Source organism: Penicillium vulpinum (genome assembly GCF_028829585.1).
Source record: "Penicillium vulpinum strain IBT 29486 chromosome Unknown utg000003l_segment0_segment0, whole genome shotgun sequence".
Lineage (NCBI taxonomy): Eukaryota > Fungi > Ascomycota > Eurotiomycetes > Eurotiales > Aspergillaceae > Penicillium > Penicillium vulpinum.
This window is the reverse complement of record NW_026643243.1, coordinates 6,162,624-6,179,050: the sequence shown is the minus strand read 5'-3', so window position 1 is coordinate 6,179,050 and position 16,427 is coordinate 6,162,624. Positions and strand designations below refer to the sequence as shown.

Genomic DNA, 16,427 nt, shown 5'->3' with positions numbered 1-16,427 from the left:
AAGTGACTAAAATCCTTAAGTTTGAGTTTCTTTTGCTCAATTGAAAAAGTGACTGAGTCAAGATCATAAATCTAAGAACTTGTACACCGTTATCATAATTATTACTATACAAAGAGGTCGATTATTTATGAAGATGGAGTCAGTCATTTTTATTGTTTATCTGTAGACTTGTTAAACCCCAAAAGCTTTGATATGATCATCGTACCTGACCTTAGGTCATTAGCACATATCTAGTTACCCTGGTTTTCTAACTAAACAGACTTGATTAATCATCATATTTAACCTCCAGGGCTTCAACCTTGGAAGAATTACAGTTCAACTATGCGTTCCAATTGACATTCTTTCTAGTATCATTTTTAATCTGACATTTTGTCAACCCTCTCTCTCTCTCTCTGTGCTTAGTGCGTAACCAAGACAAGGTGCCATATCAGAATGCTTCTTATGACAAACCCTTGGTATCATTCTGGTTGTTCTTCATGTTTAGTTTACTTGTACCTTTAAATCATCAGATTAATAGAGTACCCTACATACGTTTGCGACGACCCGCTGAAAATTACTTCTCAACCAAAGTGTGTATGTACATCATACCTATAATAACTGTCACCAGTATACAGTGCGACTGTGATTACAAAGTGAATACAAATGTAAGCCGAGAGTAAGCGAAATCTCAGTGAGATATGAGGGCTACCGGCGTGAGATATCAGATTTACCAGGGCTATCTCTTATGGAGACTACGAGGACAAAAGATTACAAAATGAAGCAATACTAATAGAAAATGACAGACAACTGAAAAATTTCACAATTCACCATGGTGAACTCCATGGTATGCTCCCGCGGTGCTAATCATACATGCTTGAAACGCCCGCTGGTAATCATACAAAAAAAAAAAAAAAAAAAGAAGCAAAAGGAAAACAAAACAAAGAAAGGAAACTTAATATTGATAATCACCGCCCGGCTAACGCCACACGGCGTTAGCCGGGCGGGAAAAATCCTTACTCCGCCCTTACTAGGGTCTCACATGCCGCGACGACGGCGGCGGCGCTTGGTGGTCGGTGCGGGTGACGGCGCACGCGAGGGAGCGGGGGAGGAAGGGGACTGCACGGCGGGGGCCTGCTTGGAAACAGAGTCATCCCCGGAGGTCTCAGTCTTGGGCTCCGGCTTCAAGGTCAGCCGGAGTCGCTGCACCTTAGGCTTGTCGCCTTCGGTGGCAGCGGTGGCGACGGCGGCAGCCGGGCCCGAAGACTGGACCTTTGTCGCAGTGGTCGGAGGAGAAGTAGGAGAGGTAGGGGACAGGACGGTAGGAGCAGGGGCTGGAGCAGTCTGGCGACGGCGACGCTGCGACTTGCGTCCGCCGGTCGCGGCAGTAGTGACAGGAGCAGCAGCAGCAGCAGCAGCAGCAGACTGATCGGCAGCATCTGCGGCCGTGGTCTGACGGCGCTTTCGGGCACGGGGCTTCTTAGTGGCAGGGACTGGTGCAGGGGCCCGAGCCAGAGCCCTGGCCTTTTCCTCCTCCACGTTTTCAGTGACGAATGGGGCGGTCGCCTCAGATGGGAGATTACGGTCTCCCATGAGTGGAGCAAAGCTGTGTGAGAAATCGGTCTCGGCTTGCTGGCTTGTTCTGGCGCGCACTGGGGGGAAAGGAAGACCCTCGTAGCCGTAAGTGTGAGCCGGATAGTAAGGGTGGTATTTTTCAGGAATGAGAGAAACCTCTTCGCCGCTGGAATTGACGTAGCCAGTCTGTACCCAACCATCGCTGCTGACTTTGGTGTCAGACTGCTTTTTGTAGCTCAGGATGCTTGAGCCGTTGGTGACTGCAGTTGGAGGAGTGGGAGGGGAAGGAGCGATTACAGGCGCTGGGAGATCCTGGGTGATCATATCGACATCGACATCGATATCACTGGGCGAGGTGGTTTTGGTCGTGGGCATGTCGACGCCATATTTTTCTTCGTCTTGACGACGAAAGTATTCACTTCGCTGTTGCTCCCAGAATATGGGGAAATTGAGAGGGGGGTGAAGTCAGGGCTTGTGGCCTCAATGGTCAAGTCATACAGCTTCTTGCCAGCCACTTTCGCGTCAATATCGAAACCAATCAAAATAGCATTCTTCCGCATATTCAAATTGGACATTCTCTTCGACTTTCTGGTCTTGTTCATTGGTTTCTTCGAAACATTGTTCTTCACAACCTTAGTGGCCGCTAGGGGAGGAGTTTCTACGGTCGGGGTGGACATAGTCATATTCTTGCGTCGAGGTTTCTTCTTACACGACTCAAAAGATTCAATGGCCCTCATGGTGGGCTTGCGAACCCGGGATGAGTTCCGCATGTCGGAGGCACTAGTAGGGCTCGAGGGACCGTCGTCTGTTCCTTCAGATTCAAAGTTGCCCATGTACTGGTCAAATGGTAAGCTGGCGCTACCAGTGCTATCTGGGAAATCAATATCTGAAACTGCTTGCTTGGGTGTTTCAAGTGCAGCTGTTCGTCTTGTCCGTCGACTACCCGGGTTGGTGGCCGGGGCTTCTAGGGCTGGAGTATGAACGGTTGAAAGACGTGATGGACGAGACTGAAAGGCCCGCCGACGTGAAGATGGTGTTTCAGAAGATGTGCCAGGTGAATTAGGACTTGGAACAGGTGGATTTGGAGTGTAAAAACGAATGTTGATAGAATTATCTTGAGGAGGGGCGGTTGTAAGGTTCAACGTTTTGGTGGGCTGAACGCTCTCATTTGTAGTTTTTGACGGGGGAGGTACCCGGGGTGAACGTCGAGAAGGTGTCAATGTAGGTGCTTTATTTATGCGCCCAGGCATCGACTTACGCTGGCCCTTCTTTGGAGGCATCGTGAATTAGAGCTAAAAGGCCGGCAATTTGTCAGTATATCTATTCATGCAAATACAATGGGTGATAAATAGAGCGACTGGGCTGTACAAATGAAAGACTAGATAATACATCCAATAACAGGCAACTAGGGTGTGGGAATAACAATATATGGGGTCATCAGGTGAAGCGCAGAGTCGACGTCAGAAGACCGCAGTGCGCGGAAGGGGAGATGTTGGGAATTAGGGCCCGACGTATAGGCGCAGGACTTACGGGACCAGAGGTACAACCGTCCGCAGTTATTTTCTAAAGGTTCATAAACAAGCTCGTAAGGACTAGGCAGGTGTTGAGGTTGTATCTGTAGCGAACAAGAGGAAACAAAGTGATGGAAGATGCTGAGGTCGAGCGGAAAAGAAATTAGGGCTACGGTTGATCGGCGCTTATCGGCTTCACTTGTCCGCCTTATTCTGCAACTCCTCTATCCTCACATCATCTCTGAGCTCTCTACAGCTGTTCACTTCATTTCTGTTTTCTTTTGATTCTTTTTTTCACAATGCATCTGTGGCAGGCCACTGTTCCATTCTGCCTATTGGCCGCGGCTGCCTTGCCTGGAGCCGCCGCCACAGCTTGGAGCTTTACTGATGCCACCGTGGCCGTTCAAGTAAAAGGTGCCGGTGTCAATGGAGGGTTCAAGGAAAAGTATGTATTTTGACGCAAATAAAGGTACGCGAAACTAATCAACACGTTCAAAATAGATTTACTGCCTCCAAGCCGCTCTCGAAGCCCGTCTCCCTTGTCGGTGCCGATACCTTGCGCGTTACTTTGACAGCCCAGGAAGACAGCTCTCCAAAGCGGCCAGACCAGGCTTTCCTTTTGCTCAAGGATGCTCAGACTGGATTGGATATCTCTTACCCTTTCAGTGTCAAGGATAATGGCAAGTCAAGGGTCGAATTGGTACGCAATCTCCAAAACAACTTTCCGCAGCGCAGCTAACACTTCCCCTCCAGACCCAGAAAGACCTTCCGATTCAATTCCTGTCCCTGACCGGTCCGGTTGATGCGCATGTTGTTATTGGTGGGTTTGGAAGCTCCGACGCCTACGATAAATCTGCGTTCAAGCTGTCGATTGATCGTAACCCCGAAGAGGCCGTGCCGACCGTTGAAACTGAGCGATACGGCAAGAAGCCCGAAATCCACCATATCTTCAAGGAGTCTGCGTCTAGCCCACCAATTGTTATCACCCTGGCATTTGTCGCCATGGTTGGCGCTGCTATACCCGCTCTTGCTGGCTTGGTAAGTCGATCTCATTGCTGTGCCAACGACGTTGCTTATAGATTGTCTCTAGTGGCTCTTCCTCGGCGCCAACATCAACCACCTACCCTCCGCATTCAAGTCTGCCCCTATCTCGCACACTGTCTTCCTCGGATCGTTGGTCTCGTTTGAGGGGATCTTCTTCCTCTACTATACCTCGTGGAACTTGTTCCAGATCCTCCCCGCAATGGCTGTTGTCGGTGCGATCGCATTTGTTAGTGGTAGCCGTGCGCTGGGTGAAGTGCAGGGCCGGCGCCTTGCTGGTCTTCGGTAATCACCTGAACATACGTAAATTTATCTGCCGTAGTCCTGGTTGTCCTCTTACAGTGCTCCCAAATTGCCGTGTGGTCTCAGGTTGCGGTGGTATTGTATCTTAGCTGTGGTGGTACCCAGTGTGGTTTTTTTTTTTTTTTTGCAAAATTACAGGTTTTCAACTGAAAACTCACAAATATCACTAATTTCAAAACGTAGTTGTACATCTCTCTACAAGTTGTCTGGGATGCAGTTGAACTTGGAGCTTCCTAGATGCCAACATGTACTATGCTCCCTGTCAGACCCAGTTTAAAATTCAGCTTAATATTTTCAGATATATCAGACAAGTATGTGTTGCTCTACATCAGCCAATCCTGCTATATAATTCAGATTCCTAAGGAAGCTGTTTGTTGATCATGCATGTATTCCTTTGACGTCACAAGGTATGGCGCATTAACTAGCGGCACAAGTGGTGATATAACGTATTCCACTACCGAGTGGGCCACCACTACCGAGTGGGCCACCCCATCTAACCTACCAATTTTAAATACATTTATCTCAACCATAACGCCATTAAATTAATTGAACTAACTAAGTGGTCTATCTGGATATATTTCTCTTCTATACCCTGGCAATCTACATATTCCACACCCCCGGGGGGCCGCGTACGTGGCTGAATAGCCGATTCTCTAGGTATACCGGGGCCGGGGAGAGGTGCTTCAGTTGCTTCCTGTTGCTGCATAATTAATGCAGAGGCTTCTTGAACTGAAAGGCCTTCTTCGGCGGGTATCTGCCTTCGAGATCGAGTACGCTTTTGCTTCTGCTTCTCGTTGGCGGCGCGTAATTCCTTGTTTTCTTTGGCGAGTAAGATAGCACCTTGTATTGTAAGACGGAAGCCTTTCACAAGCTGGTTTAATACACGATCTGACGGGCTAGGCGGGCTTCGAGATCTTGTACGAAGTAAAGCTTTGATTGATGAAGCCTGACGACGTAGATCTTTCTCTGTAAAAGGGGTTTTTGGTGTAAAATTCCGGCTTGATTCACTACCCCGGCTAGCTGGGGGGGTTAGAGTTCGAAGCCGAATATTGAGCTTTGAAATCACTCTCTCCGGTAAAAAGGGGACTAAACCGGCTGCTCCGAAGCTATTTTTAATAGTCTCCGATTTAAAGGCTTCAATTCGTGCGAGGGGGTATACTTCGAGGAAGTCAAGCTTATCGATATAGTTGATCCCGTTCCGTATTTTGGTTTTAACTATCCGACCGTACGATCGTTTTAATACCGCAAAACAGCCAATATCCAGAGGTTGTAAAAGATGAGATGAATGTGCTGGTATACAGATTGGTATTACCTTATTTTGCTCACAAATTTCGTTAAATTTAGGCGTTAAATGACTTCCGTGGCCGTTAAGTACTAGAAGCCGATACCCCCCTTCGTACGCGAAGAAGTACTAGGAATAAAGAGCTTTTCTAGCCAACGGAGTCCAATTTTATCAGAGGTCCAGCCGTTAGGGCTTACTTCGAAACGCTAGTTCTCCGGAAGGCCTTCGAACCATAATTCAAGAAAGACTTTGCCTTTAAAAATCACACACGGAGGGAGGGCCCAACCCGAAGCATTCGTACACTCAATTGTAGTCACCTATTCACGATTTCTAGGTTGTAAAACTCCTCTTCGACTAGGTAAATCACTTCTCGTAATAACCTTTATAGTTGAAATCACTCCTATAGCGAAACCAGTCTTATCGAAGTTATAGATATCGTCGGGATCAATTCCAAATTGAAGGATTGTCTTTTGAACCAGATTAAACCACCCTTGAATGATTTTTGGGTCTTCGCATTTCGCACGCTCGTAGTTATACCGTTTTGAGAATCGGGAGGAGAGGAGAGGATACCGTTGTACGAATTTCGTAACCCAGTTTTCGCCGACCGAAGGAACCGGGGTAGTTCCACGCTTTTGAAGAAGAAGATCCGCTATTTCTCGTACCATAGAGTGCCGGGGGGCCCCTCCACGAGAATCTATAGAGAGTATCCATTTTTGAAGAGATTCCTCCTCGAGTTCTGTTAATATATAACTATTGGCGCGTGTTTCAGGACGAAAGGTATCACCAGCGAGGCGGCGTTGTAAGGTAGAGCGGGGGACTTCGAAACGGCGCGCCACTTCACGAATTGAAGAGATTTCTTGATTCTTAAAAGCCTGGATAGCTAGTAAGATCCTACCCTCTTGCTCTATTAAATTTCTAGAGCGTTGAGAGCGAATTGGTGGTATAGTGGGTGGTTGAAGAAGAACGGGTTAAATTAATTGACGCGTTTTGGATAGGTGGCCCACTCGGTAGTGGTGGCCCACTCGGTAGTGGAATACGTTATGTATATTCTAGATACCTTACCGCCCCTATTACCGCCTATACAGGATGGTATCCTGCCTCGGAGATCAGGCCTTTGTCCAAGCCTCTCAACTGACACTGTACGTAGAAAAGGCTTATTCAGAATACTTGAGGATTTCTAGAGACTTGAGCTTCCTTCTGGAATTTCGAAAAAGTATTAGTTCGTATGACTCCGAGTCATATCTAGGTTTATAGGCTGGGCAGCCGGAAAGTCTGACTAGTATTCTGCTGGCAAAATCTACGTTCACTGGCCGCAAAAATAAGCCGCACGATAAGATCGAATGCCAAGGCGACTTCGGGACCTCCGCGCAAAGCTCCGCAAAAAGCTGCAACGCCTTCACCCACACTTCCGATTTCGCAGCTCATCATTTGCAATGGGTTCCGCTGCTTCAAAGCCTGCTAAGTCAGCAGCCGGCGCAGCCTCACGGCGCCAATACCCCAAGCAGCCGGCTCCTCCACCGAGGGGGCCGCGCAAAGCTCCAAAAGAAACCAAAGCATCGCCTGCACATACACCTACTCCCGTAGCCAAGCCCAAGGCTAGTCCCTCGCCTCCTCAGGCACATACACCTCCCTCTCAAGGTCCAAAATATCATTCAAAGGAGAAAGCATCTAGCGTGAAGTCTGATGGTGCGTACATTCGCCAGCGATTCTTTCAAGTCTCTTCCATGCAACAGATGCAAGATCAGCAAAGAAACACTTACTAATGACTCTCTAGCCATTGACATGGACGGTCGAGACCCCGACTTTGCCGCCTCTCTCCGGTCAATAGGTCCCGTCAACCCATCACCTACATTCTCAAACTCAAGCACCTTCAACCGCCCCGGCTCAATGCAAACTGTCTTTCCACAGGCCTCTAACCCGGCACTTCTAGTTGTCACTGCTCGACAACGTCTTACAGAGGCCGCAGAAAGAGAAGCTGAGCACTTCGGTCGTGCGGGTCACCCGGGAAGATCATTCATGGATGCCCTGACTATCCAACAGGTGTTGACGATGCGGGATAAGCAGGGTATGCGCCGTGGAGATATTGAGCGGTTCCTCGGTTTGAAAAAGGGGGTCTTGGAGCAGTTAGGGAAAGATGAGATTGTATCGCGTATCATATGATCTTTGTCCTCTACCTATCCAGGTTTAATCTTTGTTGTTTAGCGGTTTTCCCTCAAAAATATCGCTCGGTGTCTTTGGTGCATTTTAGATTATTGGTTGGCGTCATCATTCCTGGTTTTATGCACATTTTGTATAGTAATTTGGCTCAGTCATCCCTACTCATAATATCATCATTTTGTTCAGTTAGAGTGGCTATAAATGTCTTCTTTCTCCTTTTCAACCTCTAGCTCAGAACAATAGATAATTATAAAATGCCTGAAGGACATCGAGACCTGAAGGAAAAAAAAATAAACAAAACTCAAATATCGTATCAGATTAGGGACCTAAACAGGCCTGTGGATTTCCTCCACGTTTGTGCAAGGATGCGCCACGATGCTATGGTTTTAAGAGAAGTTCTTTTAGCACAGTAGTGTAGTCCAGGGTGAGGGCACTTTTAATGCCTTCATTGTGTGGCCTGGGGTTATATTATCAAGCCGGGGATACTCCCTAGGTCTTCGGTCTCGGCCCTGTTGATGCGGGGCTCGATCCAAACATACCATCTTCACGATGCCATCAAACTTGGTGTTATTTTGCTAATCCTCTACTAGGGGTGCCTTTTGAGTATTGTATGTTATTATGTAGCTTTGCATTGTGCCTGCCGTGGATATATGCTTCCCTCCAAAGCAAGCCGAGGGCCAGTCGCAGGTCCAGTCGGATTTTATAGGAGCATGATGATTGCGATATCAATAAAGGGCCCCGTTAACCTATTTATGCTGCTTTAGTTTCATGGTGGGAGTTCAGCAGTCTCACCATAGGGATAGCTGTTCTCGCGACCGGTATCCGCGTCCTAAAGGCGCGCTCGATCTCGGCCAAAGACTTCCCTTTCGTTTCGACCATGTAGAAGAAACTGACAACTGTTGCCACTGCAGTGCATCCACCAAACAGGAAATAGGCGCTTGGCACACTTTTGTCAAGCAGAATCGGACACACAAACGCGACGAGGAAGTTACAAACCCAATTGGCGCTTGCCAAAGAAGTTAATCAAATAATACACGTCAGGAGTGTGGAAACAAACCATATGCAAGACTGGTCGCCTGGGCGCGCGTATGCTGGGGCTGAATCTCTGGCGCCCACACCTTGATGCTGTGCCCCAGGTCGTAGCCTGTACCATGCAATAGAGATAGATGGATACAATCACCACCCAGCGACCCGCACCCCGCGTAGAAAAGACCACTTACCAGCATAGAGGCTGCCATTCAAGATCATGAGCGCTGTCAAACCCACTCCTCCCACTAGTGTGCTAGTGCGGCGACCCCATTTATCAGCTAGCAGTGTTGCAGGGATGCTAGTTATGACTATTAATATAGCAGACATACCAGATGCCTGTACCGGCAACGGGGTCAGCTCTGGTAGGTGAGGGAGAGAAGAAAAGAAAGCCAAGTACTGACTAAGAATGATGCTTCTTGAGATTCCAGGCCAGCCTGCTGGAAAAGTAACGGGGCGTACTAGACAAACGTCAGATAATCAGCGGGGATAGCAGTGGAGTGGGGACAAGACCCTACATAGAGAACAGCATCAATACCATAAAGCTGGAGGAATCCCATCAAAAACGCTGCCAGAAATGTCTTCTTCCGCACGTCACGGGCGGGCCCATAAAGTCCGGAAATTGACAGGCTTGTTCCTTTCTTCCTCGGATAGATTTGATTGCAGAGGGATAGCCGTAGGGTCCTGGGGAGGTGATTTATCATTTTCAGTTTCGCGGTCTTCCTGTTTGACTTCTAGCTGGTCCCACACCTTCTCAGCCGCACGATAATTCCGATGTCTAATCAGCCATCGCGGGGATTCCGGTAGGAGGAATAGATTGATTAGCAGGTATAATATAGCCATCACTGAAATGATGATAAAGGGAAGTCGCCATGAAAGAGAGCCTGGTATTTTTACCGTACCATAGCTGATAAAATAGCCCACTACCAGTGCCACGCATGTCATGAACTGCGGTCCTGAGGTGAGTGGCCCTCGGGCTTTTGTTGGTGATATTTCACAGATATAGACGGTCTGCGTGCTGAAGTAGAGGCCATAGCCAATGCCCTCAATTACACGTCCCACAGCAAACATTGAAAGCTTTACTGCAGCGGCCTCCAAGATCGTTCCGATAATAAAGACTCCTGCACCAAATGCCATTGCTTTTGGGCGGCCTAGTCGGTCTGCGAGTGTGCCAGCAAATAAAGATCCGAGGGCGGCACAAAGAAGAATGCAGGATACCAGAATACCATGGACGGCAGAAGAGTGCTTCCCAAATTGCCCAATGAAGCTTTCCATAATGGTGACGGGCCCGATGATACTAGTGTCCATTCTGTCACAAGGATGTATTGTTAGTCATTGATCAGATTTGTCTAATGACATAGTCAGGCCAACAGACCCTAGTAAGAAGCCCCCAAAGGAGCAGAGCACACTAGCGGTTGTGTACTTCGCAGGGCGAAAGCGAGCCAAGGGCGGGAATCCAAATTCAAGTTTAATTTCTCGTGTTTGCTTAATGCTGTTCACTTTGACGTAAAGAAACTGTCGGCCTTGAGAAATCTTGGATGTTGAGCGCTTTCGTAACCACAACAGTTATTAGTGCCTGATTTTAGGGGAGATAATCCCATTTTCCTATCTATTTACATTGATTAACTTCAAGTGATAAAGAAAGGGTGGTGTGGGCGGTGGCTAGAGGAGAAAGGAAGATTCTTAAGATGCGGGGGGATGGAGATGATTGGCATTCGTAGGGGAATTCTTTGTTTTTCGCCAATGAGGAGTGTTGTTGGCAGCAGGGATGCCTGAGGGCTGCTGATTTTCTCTCTACGCCGGGGATTGCTAAACCCTCAACAGACAACCATGATCATATTCTGCACTCAGCTCGCTAAGACGTACACGTGTGTGTTGAGCTTTTGATAGAGGATGGCATTCAACTAGCGTTAGACTAGCGTGAGTCTCTTGCCCTTTTCGGACACGATACGTATTCTATTCCACTGTGGAGCATGCAAGTATATTGATTCATCAATATGGTCTCTCATACTCAAGAGAGTGTTCTACTCTAACTAACCTCGCAGTTCTCTTATTACCCACCCTCCCATGGGAGGTTTTCCTACGCACCAATCTAACAGCTGAGCGTGCGCTGTAAGATCAACTAAATGCACTACTTTCCTCATGAGCCTCAAATATCCTAAAATCACAAATTTTACGACGGCCCTTCACAGCTCGAAATGACAGGCTTGCAACGTACAACAAGATTCATGATGGCATTGAAAGACTTAGCGATATAAGATTAAGAATCAGGGCATGGCGCCGAGTAGATGCAGGCTTGTAGAATTCATGTAAGCCAATTATAAGGTATATAGTATATCTGTTGAATAGTAAGTATAGATAAAACTTTACCACATGTGTTATTGGGATAGATTGCTTGCGAAGATATGGATACTGTTGAAGACAGTACCAAAATTAAAATGCACAGCCATTTAATCCCTTCAGTCCTGGAATATGAAGCCATACTTTGCTATTGTAAACAACCCCTCAATTGCATCGGATTCCGTCGGTTGACAACGACTGAATGCAGCTTGAATTGGGGATTTAATGTATTCCTGCGATACAACATTATGCATATTGCATACAGAGAAAGGCCTAAGCGATGTCCAACTGCATCATCAGCGCTAACCTTGCTTCCGTGTCATCCCGCACGGCCTATTCAGTCTTATTGCACATGGTGAGATTGTGATAGTGGCTCTGATGCATTTGCAGATCTTGATATGTTTTGAGAAATACCACCTCCGCAAGATGCATGTCAGCAAATGGTTGGTAAGTGAATTTGTCCCATCAGCATGGAGAGATAACGGATGATTGTACTTCAGTGTTTCCGTGCAGTCTGCAACGTATATCACTTTTTGGCAGTATATGCGGCTAGACCGAGCGCCTCGATCTGGCCTCATAAATACTATTCGTCATATTGAGCAAGCCACTCGGGCAGAGAGACGCGGTGATACGTATGTGAGCTTCGTGCTGAGCTAGCATCTCTAAGCTACTAAATAGGAAGGACACTATTTTCTACTTTAGCCTAGGTGACTTGTACAAGGATATTCACACATGACCTGTGTAGAATAGAAATAGCCGAGCTAAGGATCTAGATGTATTTAAATATATAGGACCCTATGCTGGAACTTACCGAGGAAGGCATCTATACTGACAAAAAGAGCGAAATTTACCCAATTTGCTTGCATTTTGTATAGAATTCCAGCGGCAATGCATCGTCCTCTTATTGCGTCCGCACCAAGGAGAGAAAGGGCTAATCGTCACACCGCCTGTGATCTATGTCGGCGAAGGAAAGTCAAATGCGATGGTCGACAGCCGTACTGCAAGCGTTGTGCAAACGGCGGAGTGGCCTGGGAATGCTCTTACAGCGCATATGCGGGTCAGAGGAAGAAGCAGAAATGTCAGTCTAGAATTAGATGACTTATGATACCCGTGTGAAGAGCTAATTAATTATGGAGTATAGCTTCATCGAGCAGCGAGTCCCCACCCACATTCGACGGCGCTGAGATTATTACAGACTACCGGGATCACTTCACGTCCAATGTACCACTGTTCGCATCAGTGCCTTATGAAGTATCCTCCAATATGCTCATCAATTCGGAAGCATTGATTGGACCACCTGCTGCCGACATATTCTCGTTACAGGATCCTCCTGGCAGTTGCAGTATCTATTCCTCATATTCAAGTGCTATATCCACAGACTTCCAGAACAACAACGCCACATCGATATGTGGGATATATCACCAGGCATCTACAATAGACAGTACACCATGTTACTTTAATTCCCACGTACAGGACCTATCCCCGGCCACCATGCACATGCTGTACAGTCTTCCCGGCCCTGAATGAAACCCGTCACCCCGGCTTACGTTTTGCAGCTTTTTGACTTACTTCAAATCCTGTCAAGCGCTGTGCCGCTTGTTCAGTAATCAAAATCGCATGCGGAATTCCCTCGATAAATTTTCAAATGATAGATTCGCTGTGAGATATGCAATCTGTGCCCTCGCTGTAACCGCCAGCCCGCAATCGTATGTTTGGATCATATCAGATCCAAGCGCAACAACGCATCCATCCAACTACTCATCAATCTTCTACCACGCGGCAAAGAATACCTTGCAGCAAGAGACCCAGATGCAAACATCCCAAGTTCCATCCCTTCAAGAGCTGCAGGCAACCATACTGCTCGGCTTGTATGAGCTGCATCGCGGTGACTTTGGTCACGCATGGGTGACTGCAAGCCGGGCAGTTTGGATTTCCCAAGCACTCCAGCTGCATATATTAGACTCACGCCACACAATCTCCTCAGTCAACTCTGCAGATTTAGAAGATGCCCGCATGGCATTTTGGGCAACCATGGGCCTCGCAGGCTTTATCTCGCTCGGCGGTCGTGCAATAGACTCCATAAATATTGTGGAGGTAAGTAACTATAGTGCAGAAGCCCTTTGATTCGCCTTCTAAACTTGCAACAGATCAGTACCGTGTTGCCACGGCCGCCTGTCGACCGATTTTTGTCTACTGCTGGGGTAACAATTCTTAGGGTGTTTCAGAAAGCAGTCTCACGACCCCTGACTGTGGAAGAAGGCATATGTGCTGCTAAGGTACTGTTTCCCAGGATTGTCTCCCATGTGAAAACTGCCAGTCAGGAGGAAGACCCCGGCTGCCAACCGTACAACTTCTGGACAAACCACCACAAACTACATCACCTAATAAGCCATATCTTCAATGGTACGGAGAGTGAGAATAAGTCCAAGCTGGTCTTGGATGTTGCGTTGAACGCCATGTTGGTCGTTCTTCATGAAGCGCTGATCAGGAAGATGTTCACTGCGACACAATTACGGTCTGACGAATTGAGGAATGCAGAGGAAGCGGCTCTCCAGCAATCGCTTCAAATTGTCAATATAATTGAGACGGGTGTTCTTTCTCAGGACTCTTGGGCTCGAGTTGCCGTCCCATGGGCGGCTTATGTCGCCCTGCAGTCTCTTCAGCAGCGACAAAAGAGGACGTCTTGGCGCAACGTGCATGAGATGGAGGGTCAAGTCATCAACACTCTCGATGGGTTTGAGAATGAGGTCATATCGCCGTTTACAGAGACATTCCGACCACCCGATCCCGCATTGCAAGTGGATGCTTTAGTTTTGGACTCGGTCAATGCGCTCCGCTCGGCATTATTGGACTGGAGTAATGAAATACCCCTAGCCAGGTTTCTTTCACCGCAGATTGACGCAGGGTCTGGCGACCTGGAGTATCATCATGGCGAATGTCTCGTGGGGCTGATCGATTTTACTGCCTCGTTCGCGGTCACGTGACCACTTGATCAGGAGGGTTGAGAATGTTCGCTAATAAAGATATAATCTTGAAGTTCGCATTATTGATAGGCACTACTAAATTGAAATTCTTTGAGTGGAGATCTGTATTTCCCATCGACACATACCGAGAAACTATGGAGCCGGCCTGAGCCCACCCCCCGGTGTTTTCACACCGCAGTAACAACATACTCGAATACCGGAATTAAACATCAGGATGTCGCCTGCTCCCTATCCATACGTGAAGCTATTGGTCTGTTTGAAGATTACACTTAATTCTTTCCGTGCCACCATATAGTCTTTAACAACACTGGTATAATCATGTGGGCCCTGTGGCTCGAAAAAAATTCGTGAATATGACCTTCCTACGCTTAGAACTGACTCCAAAAGCTTGAGTAAGACGGCCCAGATACGGAGTCTAGTCAAAAAGTACATACTGGTACCTCTCATCAACGCCCAAGTACCTCTTGCGGGTCTAGGCATTCATTCCATTTAGGCACCTCCTGGGCCATAGCCTCCCTCACTAGGAACACCTACCTTGCCCAGCAGATATGCAATCGCCCAGAGAGACTGGATTGCTGCAATCGTTGAGGTCTGAGTCGTATCTATCTGGCCGAGGATGATATCTTCATTTTTGCCGTGGCAACAGCGTCTCATATGTTGTAGAGTTGCCAATGGCGTTGTGTCCAGACACGCTTGGGATCTGACTACTTGAAATATTTCGAACTAGCTGCGAAGAGTGGTCAGCTTAAGTTGATCTTGTGCAATTTACCTAGGATATTTCCGAGAAAAGTGGGAATTCGGTGCCGACCACCAATGACACAACATAGATAGGCAGTGACTCAACCTTCAATGTTGATTGAGTGGGATGCGATCTAAACTACTTATGATGGCGATGACTTCCTACTTATACATGTCTTCCTTTCTCTTTCATGCGGAGTACTCTGAAAACCATTGAGCATATTTACCTCTTGATTTCTTCCCTTAAGAGTCTCGGCTACAATGTATCTCCGCGCCGTCCACGCCGAGGGACAACTCCCCGTCCTCCAACAATTTATCCGCGACAACCCACTCGGCATCCTAACAACGGCGATCAAGTCCCCGATCCACGCATTTATCCAATCAAGCCACATCCCTTTCGTTCTCGATATACCTCCCTCGACCGCAAACGATGACACAATCCCGACCGGCATCCTGCGCGGCCACATGGCGAAGCAAAACCCACAAGCGAAAGCGTTAATGGAAGCCCTTACCGAGCAAAAAGTAGCAGGGAATAATAAACTTGAGCTCACAGACGAAGTGCTGATCCTTTTCAACGGCCCGCATCACCACTATGTGACGCCTAAATTCTACACAGAAACCAAACCGGCCTCAGGCAAGGTCGTCCCGACGTGGAACTACTCCGCCGTTCAGGCGTATGGCAAGATCAGTGTTTACTGCAATTCTAAGGCAGAGGAAACGGGGACATTTTTGCAGAAACAGATTGAAGATCTGTCGCGACAGTCCGAGGAGGGCATTATGGGGTATACTGGGGGTGACAAGAAGAGCGCATGGACTGTTTCTGAGGCGCCGGTCAATCATGTGGAGCTTTTGAAGAAAAATATCATTGGCATTGAGATTCGCATTGAGAGGTTGCAGGGGAAGTTTAAGATGAGTCAGGAGATGGGCGAGGGGGATCGGGAGGGGGTTGTGAAGGGGTTTGAGGAGTTGGGGTCGGATGTTGGGAGGGGTATCGCTGATTGTGTTAGGGAACGTGCTGCCTTGAAGGATCAGCAGAAATTATTATAATTGGGCTATTGGAGAAGAGCTGTATATAAGCTGGCTGATTGCCATTGTACATACTCCGTACACCTGACGTGATCATGAGGGATGAGAAGCATGAAAATGACGGTGTTCAATTGAAATGTCCAAGCTTCCATGTATACTGTGGACTAGGTACATATGTATGTTGCATGCACAACCTCTGGATTAACTCTTTAAGTTCTTAATCACCTTGATCATACATTGTATTACATCCTTATATAGTTCCCATACCCAGGGTCTCAGGACCCTATGAAGAACACATTTAACGTCCAATTACTTTGGTTGGATAAAATGTCAAGATCAGCAGACGAATTGCCATATTAAAGATATAGGTCTGACGTACAGGTCCCCCTGCAGGATAGGGCTATCGCCAAGCCTTTATAGGTGAAGGCAGATTCTCCCAACCTCCAAAACCCCTGGATAGCTAAATAT

General features: G+C 47.5%; 6 protein-coding genes across 6 annotated transcripts; 4 read left to right on the top strand and 2 right to left on the bottom strand.

Moving 5' to 3' along the window:
• Nucleotides 1-1,014: 1,014 nt before the first annotated feature.
• Nucleotides 1,015-2,831, bottom strand: N7479_007367 (putative GPI-anchored cell surface glycoprotein; the record flags this gene model as incomplete). The annotated part of the gene is made up of 2 exons (XM_057255061.1): nt 1,015-1,969; nt 2,050-2,831. 2 exons carry the CDS (start codon nt 2,829-2,831, stop codon nt 1,015-1,017), a joined length of 1,737 nt encoding a protein of 578 aa, XP_057108923.1.
• Nucleotides 2,832-3,361: 530 nt separating this feature from the next.
• Nucleotides 3,362-4,392, top strand: N7479_007366 (putative oligosaccharyltransferase subunit ribophorin II; the record flags this gene model as incomplete). Its single annotated transcript, XM_057255060.1, has 4 exons — nt 3,362-3,507; nt 3,564-3,762; nt 3,816-4,100; nt 4,153-4,392. The coding sequence occupies 4 exons, from the start codon at nt 3,362-3,364 to the stop codon at nt 4,390-4,392; spliced, it is 870 nt and encodes a 289-aa protein (XP_057108922.1).
• A 2,729-nt stretch (nt 4,393-7,121) lies between these two features.
• Nucleotides 7,122-7,848, top strand: N7479_007365 (uncharacterized protein; the record flags this gene model as incomplete). Its single annotated transcript, XM_057255059.1, has 2 exons — nt 7,122-7,374; nt 7,463-7,848. 2 exons carry the CDS (start codon nt 7,122-7,124, stop codon nt 7,846-7,848), a joined length of 639 nt encoding a protein of 212 aa, XP_057108921.1.
• Nucleotides 7,849-8,595: 747 nt separating this feature from the next.
• On the bottom strand, nt 8,596-10,179 carry N7479_007364 (MFS transporter; the record flags this gene model as incomplete). Its single annotated transcript, XM_057255058.1, has 7 exons — nt 8,596-8,791; nt 8,842-8,851; nt 8,903-8,989; nt 9,066-9,172; nt 9,204-9,210; nt 9,272-9,332; nt 9,499-10,179. 7 exons carry the CDS (start codon nt 10,177-10,179, stop codon nt 8,596-8,598), a joined length of 1,149 nt encoding a protein of 382 aa, XP_057108920.1.
• A 1,920-nt stretch (nt 10,180-12,099) lies between these two features.
• N7479_007363 (Zn(II)2Cys6 transcription factor) lies at nt 12,100-14,195 on the top strand (the record flags this gene model as incomplete). The annotated part of the gene is made up of 4 exons (XM_057255057.1): nt 12,100-12,289; nt 12,353-12,619; nt 12,797-13,305; nt 13,359-14,195. The coding sequence occupies 4 exons, from the start codon at nt 12,100-12,102 to the stop codon at nt 14,193-14,195; spliced, it is 1,803 nt and encodes a 600-aa protein (XP_057108919.1).
• A 999-nt stretch (nt 14,196-15,194) lies between these two features.
• N7479_007362 (FMN-binding negative transcriptional regulator) lies at nt 15,195-15,980 on the top strand (the record flags this gene model as incomplete). Its single annotated transcript, XM_057255056.1, has 1 exon — nt 15,195-15,980. One exon carries the CDS (start codon nt 15,195-15,197, stop codon nt 15,978-15,980), a length of 786 nt encoding a protein of 261 aa, XP_057108918.1.
• Between the last annotated feature and the right edge of the window lie 447 nt (nt 15,981-16,427).